General features: G+C 40.9%; 1 protein-coding gene across 1 annotated transcript; it reads right to left on the reverse strand.

The window, feature by feature from the left end:
• Window positions 1–2937: 2937 nt before the first annotated feature.
• LOC137867461 (corticotropin-releasing factor-binding protein-like) lies at window positions 2938–10636 on the reverse strand. The gene is made up of 7 exons (XM_068704070.1): window positions 10498–10636; window positions 10295–10382; window positions 9693–9850; window positions 8525–8735; window positions 7295–7449; window positions 5243–5363; window positions 2938–3510 (listed from the first exon to the last, which is right to left on the reverse strand). The coding sequence occupies exons 1-7, from the start codon at window positions 10576–10578 to the stop codon at window positions 3356–3358; spliced, it is 969 nt and encodes a 322-aa protein (XP_068560171.1). The 5' UTR covers window positions 10579–10636; the 3' UTR covers window positions 2938–3355.
• Between the last annotated feature and the right edge of the window lie 9215 nt (window positions 10637–19851).

Genomic DNA, 19851 nt, shown 5'->3' on the forward strand with positions numbered 1-19851 from the left:
AGTAGAACTTGTCACTGGAAGTTAACGTTTTATTATGATTATTATGTTAATCATTTTTATTCTAACTTCCCACTGATGTTTATCTAGATGCAAATATGTGTCGCGTGTACTTTGACCAGATTAAAGATGGCTGAATAAATAAACGCGCGTCATGCCGGTCGCTGGCTAGCTAATAGTCCGGAATTAACAAACAGCACAAACGGCGCAGAGGCCTCACACGCCGCTCACTGACGGGACAAGTTCCTCAGTTAGAGAAGAAGTCTCAGCTGGAGGATCCGACATGAGCAACTCAGCGTTTAGCATTTAGGCTGATGGTAATGCTGCATCCTGGGTGTGTTTGATGTGGGTCACTTGGCTTGTTGACAGGGTGGTGCGTTAAATCACTTGCTTAAATAAGGCAGATAAAGAATGTTTGTGGCCCACATTCTAGAGGAGGAAACATACAACTATACCTATAACTAACAGATCTATCATTTTATCATAAAGAATATCTATGCAACTCTCTTTCCCTCACTTCCTGTCGTCTCTCTACTGTCTATAAGGCTTAAATAGTCCCAAATATTTAGAATAAACTAGAACAAACATAGAAATATGAGTATATAATAAAGCAGAAATGTATTCCATTGTGACCAGTGGTTACTGCTTAACTGTAAATGCATTAGTAAAAATACAAATAATTTAGTTTATAATAATAAAACACTGTCCGGGGTAATTCTGCTTGCCTAATAATTACTTTTTGCTTTTGAGTCTTAATAATATTTAGCTGATAATGCTTCAGTACATACTAATTAAAAAAATCTTGAACGTAAAATGTAACTTGTAGTATTTTTATACTGCACAATTGTGCTTAAGGAGGGACTGAAGATGTTCTCACATCACTGAGGCAGAGCAGAAGTTATGCTTAAAAGCTATTCAGAATACATAAATAATAATAAAGGACCTCCTTCCTGTAACTACTGAATGATTCTCCTGTCAAAAACAGCCCAAAACAAACTATCTAGTGATGGAGAACTACTTTTTGGGAAAAAGAATAATGAAGTAACGGGAACACATGTTTCTCTCTGTGTATTCACGAGCTAGTCCAGTGTGAATAATATCTTAAATATACACGATTTCCTCTTTCTGTTACTTCAATGTTATTAATAACGCGAGCGCGTGTCTTTCTGTACGGGGTCACATCTCACCCACAAGGGCTTATGACTCCTTTTTTGGTCTGACAAGTGACAAACTCATTTCCAGTCCACCATCCCAGCCCCCTATGAATGCATGCAGGATATTTAAGACCCAGCACTAGAAACAAAATAATCAGACTTTATCTCTTTCGATGGCGTCCAATGTGCGTTTCATTCTCTAATGAAGACTGAAAATTGCAAACACATCGAGCGAAAAAAGACATCCGCCGGTTAATTGAATCATCGCGGTTGAGCAGGTTTGAGATTAATTCCACGTAAGGAGGAGATCAAAAGCGTTGCCGGTTAGAAGGAGGTCGAGGGGAATAAGAGCACTGAGGCTTGTGGGATAATCCCATTAAGAGCTACGCGTTCATTCAGACTGAGGATCCAGAGCTGTACAGTACGCCAGAGATTAGGGGCTGTGATGGAGAGGGGTCACAAGCAAACCTGCATTCTCACAGCTTTAGAACATTATTCGCTGCTCTCGGTATTAAGCCTTTTTTAATTATGATTTTTGAGCAATGATCAACCACTATGAAAGCTATTTCAGAGTTTGTCTCTGGAACAGATTGGATTACCGAAATGAAGAGAAATGCATGCGTCATTGCTTAATACTGATCGCCAAGGAAATATTTGAATACATTGGAGTGAACACACATTTGCACAGCTACCACATGTAATGTATAGCAGGGTATAGCAATGGCGTCTTCTGTGGCAAAACTGCAAGCATTTGATCTAAGATTAGACTCCATTCTTCTGGAATCTTGGTTGACGGTGTTTGTGTCAGTGCATGAATATTAACATTAACCCCCCCGGTTCCCCCTTAGGTACAAACTGTTAGCTCACTTTTGCCGTTGTTTGCGCTGTTAGCATTGTTAGCGTTGTTAGCGGGGCGCCACTGGCTCAGCCGTCGCCATGTTGAGAGCCGTTGAGAGGCAGTAAAGCTTTACTGAAGGGCTGCAAAAGTCCACAGCCATGCAAGCGTCTCTGTGAGGCTGTTTTTAGGCATTTCACTTTGAGCTAAATGCAAATGTTGTCATGCTAAAATGTTCATAGCGCCAATGCCAACGCACTGACGTTCAGCGCGTGTGTTTACGACGTTCACCATCTTAGTGTTGCGCGTTAGCCTGCTACGATTTTCTAATTAGCATTAAACATAAATTGCCGTAGAGGCTGATGGGAAAGGTCATTCGCTTTCGCAGGTATTTGGTCATAAAACCAAAAAAATAGACCTGAAGATTTTGTAAGATGAAAAGTTATGGAATCACCAACATTATTACAATTCATCATGAGGGGGACATGAATGTCTGTTCCACATTTCATGGCAATCCTTTCAGTATTTGTAGAGGTATGGTGGCGCTAGAGGAAGAGTCACCAAAGTCATCAAAGTTCATCCACATATCTGTAGAGAACATCATGCCGATCTAATAGTTGTTGAGATGTTTCAGTCGAGACCAAAGTGGTGTCGCCAGCTTTGCTAAAAAAAAAAGCTGAACTCATTGGTATGTAAATGTAATACAGTTTTGCTATAAAACAAAAATAAATCTCCTTCTTGATAAATAAACACACATTCACATCCAATATGGTATTTAGTGCTGGACAAGACTGAAGAACATTCCCACGTTTTCAGATCTGTGGTTCTGGGTAAAATGCTGCAGAATCATACTAGTAAAACAAACAACCAAAGTGAGCATGTTGTTCTATAATGAAATGGAAGAAGAGCTCATAGAGACGGAGTGACTCACAAAAGCAGAACATTAAAAAATTTGCTTCATCATGCAAGTCATATTTATTTTTAAATTGTCGAGGCATTATAAACACAGGAGAAAGCAGAGAATGTAAAATATAAACTGAGGACAGAGGGAAGGTTTGAACTGAATGCTCTTGCCAAGAAATATAACGTTTCCCAGATTTTCTTGACAAACAAAACTAATCAGAAAACAATTAAATCCACCATCCTCCATATATGTGATTCAGGTCAAATAAATATTCTATGATCAAAGCGAACAATGTTAGGACACAAAATAAAGTATTTGGCAAAACAATATAAAATATGTATTGACGGCACTAGTCAAACTGCTGTATTTACAGGGTGATGGACGATTGTGTTGTTGTGTGTGTGCATGTTCATAAGTGCGTGTGTGTGTGTGTGTGTGTGTGTGTGTGTGTGTGAGTGTGTGATCTCATTCCACAGAGCAGAAGTTATCCAGAGCATTCTCCCGGGTCTTGGGGAGCTCACGTTGCTCCAGTAGTCGGTACTGGAAGGAAACGCGGTTGATATAGTTCCCACTGGACACCAGCCTCACCACCGAGTTATCACAACCGATCTTCATCTGGGCTGAAGGGCCGGAGAGAAAAACAGATGCTTTACACTGGGCTCAATACAGAGCAGCCTTGTTCTTCCTTCCTCTTCTTCCTTGTTGTACCAAACTGTGTTTAAGAAATGTGCAAACAATATTAGCTAAAATATAAAGTATAGAATAGCATAGTATAGAATAGTATAGAATAGTATAGTATAGAATAGTATAGAATAGTATAGTATAGAATAGTATAGAATAGAATAGTATAGAATAGTATAGAATAGTATAGTATAGAATAGTATAGAATAGTATAGTATAGAATAGTATAGAATAGTATAGTATAGAATAGAATAGTATAGAATAGTATAGAATAGTATAGTGTAGAATAGTATAGAATAGTATAGTACAGAATAGTATAGAATAGTATAGTACATAATAGTATAGAAGAGTATAGTATAGTATAGAATAGTATAGAAGAGTATAGTATAGAATAGTATAGTATAGAATAGTATAGAAGAGTATAGAATGGTATAGTATAGAATAGTATAGTACATAATAGTATAGTGTAGAATAGTATAGAATAGTATAGTACAGAATAGTATAAAATAGTATAGTACATAATAGTATAGAAGAGTATAGTATAGTATAGAATAGTATAGAAGAGTATAATATAGAATAGTATAGTATAGAATAGTATAGAAGAGTATAGAATGGTATAGTATAGAATAGTATAGTATAGAATAGTATAGTACATAATAGTATAGAAGAGTATAGTATAGTGTAGAATAGTATAGAATAGTATAGTATAGAATAGTATAGTATAGAATAGTATAGTGTAGAATAGTATAGAATAGTATAGTATAGAATAGTATAGTGTAGAATAGTATAGAATAGTATAGTGTAGAATAGTATAGAATAGTATAGTGTAGAATAGTATAGTGTAGAATAGTATAGAATAGTATAGTGTAGAATAGTATAGAATAGTATAGTGTAGAATAGTATAGAATAGTATAGTATAGAATAGTATAGTGTAGAATAGTATAGAATTGTATAGTATAGAATAGTATAGAATAGTATAGTGTAGAATAGTATAGAATAGTATAGTATAGAATAGTATAGAATAGTATAGTATAGAATAGTATAGTGTAGAATAGTATAGAATAGTATAGTGTAGAATAGTATAGAATAGTATAGTGTAGAATAGTATAGTGTAGAATAGTATAGAATAGTATAGTGTAGAATAGTATAGAATAGTATAGTGTAGAATAGTATAGTATAGAATAGTATAGAATAGAATAGTATAGAATAGTATAGTATAGAATAGTATAGTATAGAATAGTATAGAATAGTATAGTATAGAATAGTATAGTATAGAATAGTATAGAATAGTATAGTATAGAATAGTATAGTATAGAATAGTATAGAATAGTATAGTATAGAATAGTATAGAATAGTATAGTGTAGAATAGTATAGAATAGTATAGAATAGTATAGTGTAGAATAGTATAGAATAGTATAGTGTAGAATAGTATAGAATAGTATAGAATAGTATAGTGTAGAATAGTATAGAATAGTATAGTGTAGAATAGTATAGAATAGTATAGAATAGTATAGTGTAGAATAGTATAGAATAGTATAGTGTAGAATAGTATAGAATAGTATAGTGTAGAATAGTATGGTCCTTGTCCAGTACAAGAAGTGTGATTTCCTGCTGTTACAATGGAAATCACAGATTCACATTGGAGGGCAACAGAAGGGGCTCAGACTCACCGAGCCCAGTGAGGGAGAAGCAGAGGTCAGCCATGGGGAACATCATGGAGGTGTCCACCCCATTCCCCCCTAGCAGCTCCACATAGTCACCTGACCCCGAACAGCCCGCCCACACCTGTCTCTGTAAAAAGAAGTAAACAACAACATATTCTGGTTCTGAAATGCAGCAGTTCCTTTATTAAGTCTGCATAATAAAGTGTTAAAGGTACCTTTATGTGTTGATGAGCAGGTTCAGGTTTTGATTGTACCTTGTGTGCACTAACACATGCAAGTTATTCAATGAGTTATAATAACAAGGAAGTAATAAGGAAGACTAGAATCACCCCCTCACGGTTAAATGCCCAACCTTTCAATTTGCAGTTTCCGTCCATGTCAGTCCAAAATGTCGTCACTTCATCATAACATCCTATTAGACATACATGTGAAATTGTTATAATTTGCATGTTAATTACTGAGTTATGGACAAAACTTTACTGAAAGACACTTGTTAAGTGATTGTCTAATATTAAGTGTTACAAGATACTTTGACCTGCAATTAGACAAATATACTTGTTGAGAGTACCTTTAAATTCCGGCTTGGTCGGCATACTTTTATCACATACTTCTTACATGAAATATGATTCTAGACAGTTTTGTTTGAGTGTTGAAGTGTTCGTACAAATCATCTTGGAAGTTGTAACGCTCTCGGCTTTCCACAACACTCGAGTGGGTGGTCAGACTATTGTATTTGGCCCAGCAAATGCAAATACTTTGCAGTTGATCATAATGTCAACAGTCCGGAGAGGACGGCGTCAGATCAGCTGCCAACATCTTTACGAGTCATTTTGTTTTGTTCAGTCTTACATCAACACGGTTTACACAACCTCTGTCTTTCTCTAACTTTAAGAGATTTGGATTCCATGTGGTGTTTATCACTTTGGGATTTCGTAACTGGCTTTGAACCCGTTTAGTGAATACTTTACAGCTCAACAACAAGCTGCGGTAAAGCACCTTGAAGCAGAGGCGAGCTGCAAATTCGACACACCACAAGAGACCCCTTTCACATTTCACAAGCGCCTTTCTTTTCCACGATATAAACAGCATCTGTCCGGATCTGTCCAACATCTTTATGGAGCGTACAGGTGTTTTCACTTTGCCGTGGAAGTCTGATAAGACTTTGTTGCGCCTGTTAGAGTGCAACAGCAGCCGACCACAGAATCAACACCAGCGTGGGTCTGGTGGTTTTGGACGACTCTCCAAAGGAGAGGATATCTTTAGAAGTTCTCTGCTGATGTTTTTCACCTACGATACCTGCGCTCTCCTGTCTCTACGGTAACATGAAGTAAATAGCTGGAGCCAGAAGGCAGGTTTTGTTACATTTGGACAAGGCTAGCTGTTATTCCTCTGTTTCCAGTCGTTTTGAGCTAAGCTATGCTAACTGCCTCCTTGTTGTAGCTACATATTCAATAGACAGACAGGGCCGTGGTTCTGATCCCCAAGAAAGCAGATACGCATATATCCCAATATCCCAAACTATTCCTTTAAGATTAGGATTATATAGTAGAAACTTACATCAATAAATAAAATAAAAATCCAGCATTCAAAATGCATAAGGGTCACACACACACACACACACACACACACACACACACACACACACACACACAGCAAGATCCTCCACCGGGAGGATGAGTTCTCCAAATGACGTTTTGTTACAAAAGTGCATGTGTGAAGTGACACAGGCGTCTTCATTCTGGCTGATGCTGTAATGTTATGTCTATTCATGCAAACAACCAACACCCATAGGTACAACTACACGTTGTGGCTGCATGCTCCCACACTTCCCAATCTAGCATGCTTAATGTCTGGAATGCGTCTAGAACGGTCTTACAACAGCTCACATAAAGTTCACATCATAAGTATTTTAACAGAGGACTTTCAGTGAAGTGAGAGTACGTCGTCATTGAGAGGTCTCTATAACTGTCAAGGTTGTAGGCGGGGGGGGGCTGTTTGTGTGTGTGTGTGTGTGTGTGTGTGTGTGTGTGTGTGTGTGTGTGTGTGTGTGTGTCTCACCTTTGGGCTGACTTCATTGCTTTTGGCCTGCCCAAGGCTCAGATCTGTCAGTCGGATCTCCACGGGGTAGATGATGGAGAAGCTGCAGTTCCTGCGCTGGTGAGGCATCACCATGGTGAAGCTGCCCTCTGGACTCTGAGACATGATGTTACAGGCTTTACACACAAACACACACGCACACACACACACACACACACACACACACACACACACACACACACACACACACACACACGGGGAGAGAAACTCATTACTGACACCTCATGTCATAAATTGGACATGATCAAGGCTGACTGCGGGGAGGGGACACAATTAGGGCTGAGCATGGAAATCCAATTACAGTTCTGATGACAAAGATAAGAAAATAACGACGTTTGAATTGATAACAATATGGCAGACGAGACCGGCACCGACGGGAGTCGGAACAGTTTACTCCTGTGGACATGTTGTTCATTTAGAAACAGTGTTATTTGTTCCATAAGATTTGAAGATTAGATTGATGACTTTTAAATGTTGTGTGTTTCATCTGTTACATTGGTAACAAAGGAGTGAATAAAATCTGTTATTTTTTTGTAAAAGTTGTCAAAATCAGGTGAAATGTTTTTTATTTCCTAGACTTCTTAGACAAACATTGTTTGTTAAATTATGTGTTCTATGTATATCACATTGTTGCATATGAATGCTGTTTTTTAGGCCAGTTTTACTCAATCAAAGTGACCTTGTGACACAGCAGAGACCAGAATTGTGGACGACTGCAGTTAGCGGTCATCATATAAATGCGTCCTCACACATTTGTGCTGTTTCCCTACAGATAATCCATTCAAACTCCTTTCTCTTTTCTGTGTGTGTGTGTGTGTGTGTGTGTCAGTGCTCTTTCTTTGTCCGTCTTTGTCTCGCGGCCACGCTGTGATTGTTATGTTGCTTGACACAGCGCTAACGCCGTGTTTGTCGAGCAGCTGGAAAACAGGTGCATGCCTCTCATTCAATCTCTTCCTGTCGCTCTCGGCCTTGATTAATGCTCGACCAGGCGCAAATGTCCAGGAAGAGCACAGATGCGTGCACACAAGTCACCAGCCTAGTCCTCTTTGTGAAAACACATAGAAAAGTAAATAACACAAATCTGATTGAAATGCAAGGCCTTGGAGCTTTTTCCCTCTCTGATTTTTTTGTTTACAATTTAGTTTTTATGGATGTTTACTTCGCTTTTCAAGGAGGTGCGGCGGGACTCACGGAAGGGGTTGTGCAGCTTCCTGACGGCGAGGGTGAAGCCGCTGTTGGGGCTGTGAATGCGAAAGAAGATCATGGCGACGTTCTGAGAGGAGCGGCTGGAGGCTCCCGGTGCTGCAGAGGAGCAGTAGTCCGTGTAGCGCTGGTGTAGAGGGAGCTGGTGGTCCTGCCTGCTGGGGAACTTCTCTCCCTTCAGGACCCAGCCGTCAAACATCTGCAGGAGGAAAATCAGGGTTCCTTCACTTCCCCTGGAGGATGTGGACAGCTCGAGTTTACATATGATGAACATGTGCTGGCTTGCAAAAATAAGAAACTGAGTATGTCAGTTTTACTGTTAATGAATGAGTTGATAAGGCTGTGCCATCAGTGTGTGTGTGTGTGTGTGTGTGTGTGTGTGTGTGTGTGTGTGTGTGTGTGTGTGTGTGTGTGTGTGTGAAAGAACATTAGATCTGATCTTGAAGAGCATTTTTCTGTCTTCAGTGTATGAATGTGTGTGAATACTGGCATGTAGTGTAAAGCGATATATATAAATATAGCTATATATATATATATATATGCAAATCCTCATTGACTCAATTTAACAGTGGTCTTTTAATAACAAGAAAACATCTTAGCTAATTAAGATTAAGCTAAAAAGGCAACTTTATTTCAGTCCAATCCAGTTTTCGGCACAGCGTCTACACTGATCACGTGTCATGAATTATATTTAATTAATTAACTATAATCCAACATGGATCACAGTTAGTGTGTTTGAAAATGAAGATGCTGTTCGGTGGTTCAGCAGCTATAAAGGGACTGATCTGTGCCGGGGCGACCCTGCCTGTAACCCCAGTCCGTGTGCTAAAAGTTTATTCCCGCCATGCCTTTTACCACTCTGGCCCACATGAAATGACTCTGCAGTGTAACTGGCAGGCTTTGGCTGCACAACTAAGGCCTTCCCACACACGTAATGTGTGTGTGAGTAATGTGACCAATGCACAGAGGATCCGCTGGGGTGTTTGGCCTCTTAAAAAAAAACGCTTGGCACCATTTTAATCAAACAGGAGAAGATGAAAAAGAAAAATTTAAAACTTTGCATTGCAAAGCCCTGTACTTCCTGTCTTCCACTCACAGAGGGGGTTGGGGGGAGGGGGGCGATGCGTGGGTGTTATTTTTGGTGAGTGAAGCCAACCTTGACGAAGTCTCCCGCGCTGCAGTCGATGTTGACATCAGACAGCTCCAGGCTGATGACCTCACTGGGCTCGGCGATGATGAAGGCAGCACAGGCCAGCTGCGGTTGAGACGCCACGAAGGTGAAGTAGCCGTCAGTGGCCAGCATGTCCAAACATCCTACAAAGCACACACACACACACACATTACTTTTTCACAATGACAGAGGAGACTTATCTGTTGACCACCAGATCTGATTTATGGTCAGTTTTTTCGGTAGAGCTCAAATGGCTCTGGGTGAGTTTGTGCCAAAACGTATTCATTGATTTAATTCTGGTGGAAATGAACTACTCAAAAATGATACATTCTAACATTTTTGCTCTGTGTATTTACTACATCCAAATACTAAACGGATGTCCTATATTACTGCATGTGCAGTATCATGTACAGTACGGATTGATTAAGTGATTAATCGATTGATTGAGTAATAAAAATGTGCTCTGCAGTTCCTGCCTGGACACTAGAACTGCAATGAACATCTATGCACTGAATGTGTTAAATCCATCACTTTAGCATACTTTTAATTACGTAAACGGTTCACTTGTTGTTTACTGCAGAACTTACTGAGAGGTCGGCGGAAAATAAAATCCTCTGATTCTCTTTTCTGGTCCAAACTGAGCAGAGAGTATAATCCATCCGCAGCTTCGATGTCCTGAATAAAACATGACGGAAATGGACGTCAGAATTTGACTTTTGCAGCTGTTCTCGCAGAAACTTTCAGGAATTATTGATCAGCAATAAAAAAAAAAATTAAAAAGTAGCCTTACCTCAATGTAGCGACTGAGCCCCGTCCTTGATGAGAGGGAGATCAGAAAGAGGAACAGCTGTGCGCGCAGAGCCACCGACATGCTGAAGTGCGTCTCTCGGTAAAGTGTTTCCTGAAGCGGTAGGGGGGAAATAACGGCGCTGTGTGAGAGGTGGCGGCTTTTATAGCAGCACAGACAGACAGGCAGGCCAACATCAGAGGGTCACTCACAAACACGGAATCGTGCGCACTTAAGAGTCATTTCAATCGCGTGGAATTATTACCAGTATTAGCCTACATATGCTTGGCTCTGTGGGAATTAATCGTTTTATTCAAAAGCCAGAATGGCAACCTGCCAAATTGCAAACATAATATTGCTTATAGGCCGTGTCATTGTGCGGTGCAGTTATTACATTATGAGAAAGGCAACACAACTCATTTTGAGATAAAGAAATCCAAACACACAAAAAACACTAATTGCAGGTGTGCAACATATTTCACATCTTATAAATAATTATTTTCATGCTACATATTTATAGAACACCTTTTAACATTTGGCCAGACAGAAATAGACCTTATTGGCTAATTGACATGCACGTTCTCCGTTGGATCAAAGTGCAGGGGGGGGCTCCGGTGCCCCCCCCAAAAAAAGGGTTTTTTTTGCAATTTAAATTACATGGGATGCACACTATGGTCTTATTGTCTTGTCTGTGTTTCCAGAGTTGATGTATAAATAAAAAAATATATATTTAATTGTGCTTTCTTTGTTAGCTAGGTTAGTGACGTGACGACATAGGTCAGAAGGTCACAGACCGGCCGCGGCAAATAGGTAGCTAACATTAACACTGATTCACTCAGTAACGTTAGCGCTGATTCACTCGGTAACGTTAGCAGCCGGTAACATAAGCAGCAGTAACGTTAGCAGTCAGTAACGTTAGCAGTCAGTAACATTAGCAGTCAGTAACGTTAGCACTGATTCACTCGGTAACGTTAGCGCTGATTCACTCGGTAACGTTAGCAGTCAGTAACATTAGCAGTCAGTAACGTTAGCAGTCAGTAACGTTAGCACTGATTCACTCGGTAACGTTAGCAGTCAGTAACGTTAGCAGTCAGTAACGTTAGCAGTCAGTAACGTTAGCACTGATTCACTCGGTAACGTTAGCGCTGATTTACTCAGTAACGTTAGCGCTGATTCACTCAGTAACATTAGCACTGATTCACTCAGTAACGTTAGCGCTGATTCAATCGGTAACGTTAGCAGTCAGTAACATTAGCAGTCAGTAACGTTAGCAGTCAGTAACGTTAGCACTGATTCACTCGGTAACGTTAGCGCTGATTCACTCTGTAACGTTAGCGCTGATTCACTCGGTAACGTTAGCAGTCAGTAACGTTAGCAGTCAGTAACATTAGCAGTCAGTAACGTTAGCAGTCAGTAACGTTAGCACTGATTCACTCGGTAACGTTAGCGCTGATTCACTCGGTAACGTTAGCGCTGATTCACTCGGTAACGTTAGCGCTGATTTACTCGGTAACGTTAGCGCTGATTCACTCAGTAACGTTAGCACTGATTTTTCCTGAGGAGAAAATGAAATGCAAATTCAAAAGCAGTGCCCAAAAGTGGCATTCAAAACAAGAAAATTGCTGAATTGAATGCCAAACTTCCAAAAATAACAAGTATTTTTCGACCGGCCGGTGAAGGATGCACTAATCTGCCAGAAGAGACAGGTATTGTACTGTTTGCTATAGCTAACATTACCACGTAGCTAACGTTATACTTTGACAGCCTTGCTGTGGACTAACGTTAGCAACAGATTCTTGACTGGCTGTCATACACAGCCGACCAGGAAGGCAACGGCGATGAAACAGTCCAACTTGAGGACAGTGATCGACTGACAGAAGAGCGTGACGAGGGAGACTCAGATGAAAGAGAGACCACGTCCCGTCCATTATCATAGCATAGATGGAGAATAAAAGCACACGCACTTCAGAGTGTAAAGACTGCACTCAGATCTTCTTATAAGGGATTAATGCTTGGGACACATGAGTGTATACCCTACAATGGCCTGGGTTCAGTTCCTAACAGCAGGAATTCAGGTATTCAAAATAAAGCACCGTGCAGTGTTTGCGAATGGGAAGCCATTAGGGGTCATCTGTGGTCGAGAGGTCAGAGAAGCCAGCTTGTGACTGGAGCTTCAACGGCCTGTGAGGTACAGGTCTAACATCTGTAGGGCCTTTGCCTCAGAGCAAATGCTGACTGGGGAGGAAACGTTTTCTGATAGCACTGATGCTGGAATAAATCACCTAAGTGAGTCAATGTTGATATCCAATATGTCTACATCGACGCCGCTGAGGTGGAGCAAGTGAACAGTTTGAAGTTCCTGTGAATCAGCATCACAAACAACCAAACAATGGTCATCCAGCAGTCTCACGGCAGTTTGGGAAATAGTCACGAAATAGTATCCATTGATCTGTGAACAATTCATTTTTCATATTTACTTCTTTTCGCGTTGCTCAGCACGACTTTCAAGGGAATTTTAGGGTTTAAGCAATAAAACCACATTGTAAGGTTTAGGAAAAACGTACATTTGATGAATGAGTCACTTCACAACAACACTTTGGGACACAGACACTGATCTCATGGTTGAAAGTCCTGTGTTTGCTTGATGTCCACCTAGTCTTTCTCACTACGTCACTAGCTCTGTCCTTTGCAGTCACGTGGATGTCTTTAATTTGTACGTCCAACATTCTTCTTGGCATTCTACTTGAGAATTCAAACATATTTCGTTGCCACTACTACATGATGTGTTGTTAACAGGTTGTGACCATTTGTTGGGTCATCACACATCTCCATCAAGGTATAATAAAAAAAAAGAAGCTCCTGATCCTGTTTTTTTTTTTTTTTTTAAAGGAATCTTAAGAAGACAAAATTAAAATGCCAAAGTTGTGTAAACTTTTACATAGGAGCAATAGAAAGCATCCTGCCTGGAAACATTACAAACTGGCATGGGATGTGTAGTGCCCAGTACAGGAGGGCTCTGCAGTGGTTTGATTAAATCGCTAGAACATCATTGGTACCCATCTACTGACCATCAGTGAAATTGGTGACAAGAGGTGCCTGCAAAGACCCCAAAGGATATTAAAAGACAACTTGCCTGTTCACCCTCCTGCTATCTAGCAAGCGTTACAGAACTAACAGCAGCTTCTTGTGAGACTCTAAATTCATCCTCCACATATGATATAGTTAAGTTTTGTTTTATTTTGGTGTGTTTTTCTTACGTAGCCAAATGGGACCACAAACCTGTTGAACAACGACAATGAAGTAACTTTGAACATGGCTTGCTTTTCTCAACTTCTCAACTGCACTCAGTCTCTCTCCACTGATCCACATGGAGCTGTATCTTACAAGAGGAATCATAAAACACTTTTTTGTGTTCTCTCTTTCTAAATGGAGCGTTGAGAACATTGAGATTGATACAGTGGCAGCAAATGCTGATCAACAAATACAAATCCGTAACTTCCGAGAGTTTTTCTAGTGTGGAAAATCCATTCTGTAATCAGATGGTTGAGATAATCACGTAATCAGACCAGATGATAAGTTTGAAGAATTTGATGATTTACTTCTGGTGTTTCCTTTATTTTGGCAGAGACTGGTTGTTTGGTGTATGGTTCTTATGTCTTTCCCTGCATGTCTGTAAGGAGAGATATTTACAATATGGAAACATGTTTAGTTAATACTTGACCAGTGATGCTCCACACGGGTATTGTTCTGCTTCTGAGACCCAAACAGAAAGCCAAAAAAAACACACAGCTGTATTCAAAAGTATTGAAGACTTCCTTTCACAAAACAAGAGCGAACTATGGAGAACACGAAGAACAAAAAGGTGCAGAATATAGATATAGCAAAAACAAAAAAGAGAGAGAGAGAGAGAGAGAGAGAGAGAGAGAGAGAGAGAGAGAGAGAGAGAGAGAGAGAGAGAGAGAGAGAAGCTGTGATGCAATCTGGTTCGTAGCAACACTGCAAATGAATTTCGATGAGACTAATCGTTTGTGTCCATGCTGCCTTTGAGAAAGGTCGAGCTCAGATGTAGTGTAAGAGATGACGATCATCCCGACCAGCGTTCATACTTCAGCCCACACTTACTCTCATATTCATCTGAAATAAAGAGAGACTCTCTGTGTGAAACTCTGGCCGGCACTTCTCTTAAGCTAATGGTGGCTGACATGTTCTCATAGTGATGAAGGTAAATAGTGAACATAATGAATAACATTTGGCCGTACAATGCTGATGACCTATTCAAGGTGTGTTACTTTCATTTAAAAGCCAGTGGTCAGTGATAGTAATTAGTCCGTGTGTTGAGAAGACGTCTGAACCTGTTAGCCAGGGTCTCGCCTCGCTAATGTGAACGACAGCTAAGGAAACGGAAAATGTTAGCAAAACACTAGATGTGTGTGTGTGTGTGTGTGTGTGTGTGTGTGTGTGTGTGTGTGTGTGAATTCCATGCGCTACAAGTGCTCGTCCCTCTGCGGTTCCACACAAACGCTGCGATGTGTGTGATGCGGTGCTGTGATACATACTGTAATTGTTTAAATCCAATTTATTAAATGAATCAATGGATTTTAATTAACAAGCAAAAACCCACAGTCTCATTGTACTGCTCTGAACGATGAACAGTTCTATCAATTTGCATTATGCTAGTCTATTCACAGGGTCGATCTTCTAATCTAATGTAATATGATTGCGTCTAACCTCTCTCGTCCCATATTACACAGACATTAGGATTTCAAAAAGGAAATGCAAGAGTGGTGGTTAAACACACAATTACATGGAGAAAATGTGACATGAAAACACGGACAAACGCGTACATATTAAATCAGCTGTCAGACTCAGTGAATTTAGTTTGGGAGAGAAAAGTTGGCCAATGTTCCTGCTCTGATGTTGAATGAAATTCAGTTATGACTAATTATAATATGATAATTAATTCAGAAAGCTTCATGTCCTCACTCTTTTAATGAATTCAAGTGTCAGCTGCCTCTGCCTCGCCAATACAAAAGACTGCAACACCATCTGCTGGCATATGTTGGAACAGGTATATTGGTTCTTTTTTTTTTTTTTTTTGGGGGGGGGGGGGGGGGGGGTGTTATGGGGTTTATAACAATGCAAGATATGCATGAAATACAGTTTACTTTTCAATGCAACTGCAAGTGACAATCAAGAGCCGTATTTGAATATACTCTTAAGAAAATGCATAAAATGAAAGACAGAAGCAGCTTCGTGAAATCTTAGGCGGTGTGCTTTTTTTTAGGGTGCCCACTGTGTCTGTGATGGCTGCCTCAGCTGGCCAGATGTGACCATCGCCCCTCCATGTGGTCAAAGTTAAACCACAGTGATTGTTGATTCCAGACATTAGCGTCTTAACCCTTCCCCGATTCCCAGCATGCAACCTCCTACTGCACACCTGCTCCCTGGCAAAGATAGCACATGCAGCTAAGTGTTTTTGCCTCGTGGCTCATTGTGTGTGTGGTCCCTCTCTCTCTCTCTCTCTCTCTCTCTCTCTCTCTCTCTCTCTCTCACACACACACACACACACACACACACACACACACACACACACGCACGCGCACACTTCTTGTGGGGATCTGTCGGTCAACGCGGCCGGTCCAGCACCGGCTCTACCGTCTGACTGACCCATTCATCTCCTGCGGGGGCCGTAATGAGCCTACCCTCCCCGTTTGGACCGACCTGACAGAGAGAGATTACTTTAAAGTCTGCATGGATTTTCTCCCCGGTCCCCTCCTCCCCATTCCTCTCCCCTGAAAGTGGTTAATTCAAAGTGCATTAATGAGGAGCGATGGATAACACACTCTTCCTTTAATTACCTTCCAGCGGAGTTCTTCGGGGGAGGCCTGGTGACTCCCATCTGATGATCTGGCCTGTTTGTTTGGTCTGCTTTTAAAGTCTGGACTCACTGTATATTAAGGTGACGAATAACAGGATATAAACCTTCATGAATTCACTTATCCTCTAGAGTGTAAATATTGTTAAATGTCTTACACACACTTTCCAGTATCAACTAATTCTTAGCAAGGTCACTGGACGAACCACGATTCTGTGAATCACTGAGAATGCATCGATATCGTTGGAGGTGTATGCTGATTTTGCTCTAGTATAATGTACACACTGGAAGGAGCTTTGGCCTTTGTAAAGCAGCAAACGCACACTTACAAATTGCGCAGCGATGATTGATGGCGCACGCAGACGATGAGAATAATTCTACATAATAGTATAATTACAGAGCACACTGTGGAATAATTGTTCTGGAGCATCAAGGGACCTCTTTTTTTCATTTTTTTTTTTCAAGGAAAACGCAATCAGACAGACTGGCGCGATGAGAAGTGTAGTGGCCCAAAATCTAGCTTAAAGAGTTGGAGAAAAAAAAAAGAATTCCAATCTTGTTAGGTTTGTTGGGGCGAAGAAATAGTTGGACAAGAGTCATCACATTACATTTATAATTTTGTATCCAACTAGAGTCTATCATAATGTGTTTTGTCCTCGCTCATTACCAACTCACCTGGAGCCTGATCCTTAAAGACAGCGTTGAAATGAAAATATGAAGAGATACTCTCAAACACCCTCTCTTGTATTTGTCCAGTCAAATCAACAATATGAAAGTGGCACTGTTTGTTGTTGTTGTTGTTGTTGTTGTTGTTGTTGTCATGCACTGGTTAGTCACGGAAGGTCAGAAGATAAGTAGAGATGGTATCAATGAGGACCAACCTGCATCAGTGTGATGCATCATAGGGTACCTGCTGGGTTTAGCACCACTTCCACTTCCTTACAAAGCCTCAGGAGGCTCCCATACGTCAGACGGTGGCCTTTCAGCTCTTGAAAACCATTCCTTCAGCTGCAGGCGGCGACCGTCTCCAATTACCGGTACGAAAACAGCACAGTATCCAACTGCCTCATTGCATCTGGGGGGGGGGTTCCTGTCTGATGCATTTATCCATGTCAGTGTCAGTGGCTTCCTGATGCCCGGAAGGATGGCTGCACCTGTGCCAAAAAAAAAACCAACAGAGAAATACTGTCAAAGAGGCCACCGGCAGACACAACATTAGGACTAATGCAATGTATTTTTACTGTCCCGTTTGTTCACAAATGATCTCATTCTTGGCCAAGTGCTCAGTTTGGCTGAGACCTGGATAATACTGTAGTATTCCACTCCCTAACGCTGCATCCTTACAGGGGTCCTAGGACTCTCCTATGTTTGATACTCAAATGTCCTTGAATGCCTTCCTAACTTCTGATTGATCCTGTACATCCAATGTGGGAGTATAAACTGTATGTTGTCCACTAAACATACAGTTTGAAGTCCCGTGGAACTCTGCCACGTGTCCGCTCGGTGCAGGTGGGTGGGCCTTTGACACTCAGTAAACGTGTTCCTTCATCACTCAGCCTCCGCTGTGGTGCGGCCAGTCTTACCCAGCCCTAATAAACATTGATTAGTCCGCACAATCAATGCGCTCAATGACAATGATTCAGTGCACTGTATAAATGTATCGACTTGCAATCAGCTATAAACAGCAGCACCTCTTTTTCATGCATTTTCTGCGTTTTATTAGCGGTGTTTTGATGGAACAATAATTGTATGATTCTCGGTAGAGTTAACAGACATATTTCATTAAGTGATACCCGAGATGAGATAAAAAAAAAAGAAAAAAGAAAAAAAAGAATCTATTGACCATCTGTCTAGATTTTTATATATATATATAAATAAATAATTGTATGAATGAATAGAAACACATTTTCGCACAGCACTGTGGTCCTCTAGACAGCCAGAAGGTGGCAATGTCTAGCTGCTGTTGGCATCAAAGTACATGAAAGCCCTCTTTACCCTGAAGTGATGCACACTGAACCATATGTTCTGCATCTTAGCAGAGGTGACTGAACTGAATAAAACAAGAAATATCTGCAGAAATGTGACCTGTCCAGGCTTAAAATTAAATTATAATAAGGGCTTTTTCAAAACCGGAAATATAGAAGAACTGCTGTTGATATAGCAGCCAACAGTTTGGTAACACAAAACTGGTTCAGCCACCTGCATTCAGGTTTAACATGCAGAAAGACATTAAGCCTGTCAGTCTGGGTGCGGAAAGTTTTTGGGGAATACCGCAACACACCTATCTGCTCATAGAAACCACCACCTGAGAGCCATGTGACGCATCATCTTTCACGGAACAGTTGAACTCGAGGAAGGAGAGAAGTAGGAAAACCCCAACGTGAAGCCTGTAACTTTGCTGCCGCCGGTTCCCGTGGCCATGCATGACCGGGTCATGTAATGAATGTTGATAAAGTAGAAAAGCCTGTTTAATCAGGACGGATCACTGTGCAGAGGTGGAGAATGTCAGAGAGAGCAGGCACAGCTGCTTAGTGAGAAATCCAATATTGACTGTCGGGATAAATGTCCTGCATATTCTCTCATCTGTCCCAGGGGCCGCGGTATTATGCCTCTCACGTTAGCACTCCTAATTGGATTAAAAATGGCTTGTTATTGGGAGAAAAATGACTGAGGAAAAAAAAAACGATCATGATTATTGCCTCTCAACAATGTTGGCTCCCAGAGCTGAAGTAATTGTCGCGGCTTCAGGAAAATGTCAAAAAATCAGGAGACGCAGTCTGTTTTCCGAAAAACAAACAGTTGCTTTGATTGATCGCGCGATGAGATCGAGCCAAAGGGAGACGACACCCGTCACATTCAGTGCCTCGTTCATTGTCTTATTCTGGTACAATAAAGCAGGAAATGTCACATCAAAGAGTGGCATTCATTTGCAACATTTTAGACTTTTTAAGATCGTGTGTGTGTGTGTGTGTGTGTGTGTGTGTGTGTGTGTGTGTGTGTGTGTGTGTGTGTGTGTGTGTAGGCAGACATGTACTGTATACATGCATGGCTGTGAATCCACGCATGAACACGAATGAAACAGACAAATCCATCAGACGTCCACCGGGTTTTGGTTTGTGTACCACCAGGAGCACCCATTAACAGAAAATAAATGCCCGACGCCATAAAGCTGACAGTGTCTCATTCATACTGACACTCTGGCTAAATTACACATAAAAGCACTGATAACATCATCATTAAATATTGATTTTAAGGGTGGTTGGAAGAAGAAGAAGAAAAGGAAACACATCCACACACATTCTGCATGATGGGGGGATTTGGATGAGAGTCAAAGCAGATGGAGCAGGGTGGTTAAGTAAAAACGGTGGCTTCTCGTGGGAGAAAGATGGACAGAGGAGAAGCAGGAAGAAGAAGAAGAAGAAAAAGGAGAGAGGGAGAACGAGTGGGTGAGGAGCAGAGGGAGGTAAGGGCTTGGGAGGGGT

Source organism: Cebidichthys violaceus, unplaced genomic scaffold (assembly GCF_023349555.1).
Source record: "Cebidichthys violaceus isolate CVI_PGR_0920_01 unplaced genomic scaffold, fCebVio1.0.p SCAF_9, whole genome shotgun sequence".
In the NCBI taxonomy this organism is placed as follows: domain Eukaryota; kingdom Metazoa; phylum Chordata; class Actinopteri; order Perciformes; family Stichaeidae; genus Cebidichthys; species Cebidichthys violaceus.

Coding starts and splice junctions, on each gene's coding strand:
- LOC137867461 (XM_068704070.1), bottom strand. CDS start 10,578: ATGTCGGTGGCTCTGCGCGCACAGCTGTTCCTCTTTCTGATCTCCCTC. Junction 10,383..10,497: donor GGCTCAGTCGCTACATTGAG/GTAAGGCTACTT, acceptor TGTTTTATTCAG/GACATCGAAGCTGCGGATGG. Junction 8,736..9,692: donor GCGCGGGAGACTTCGTCAAG/GTTGGCTTCACT, acceptor TTCCTCCTGCAG/ATGTTTGACGGCTGGGTCCT.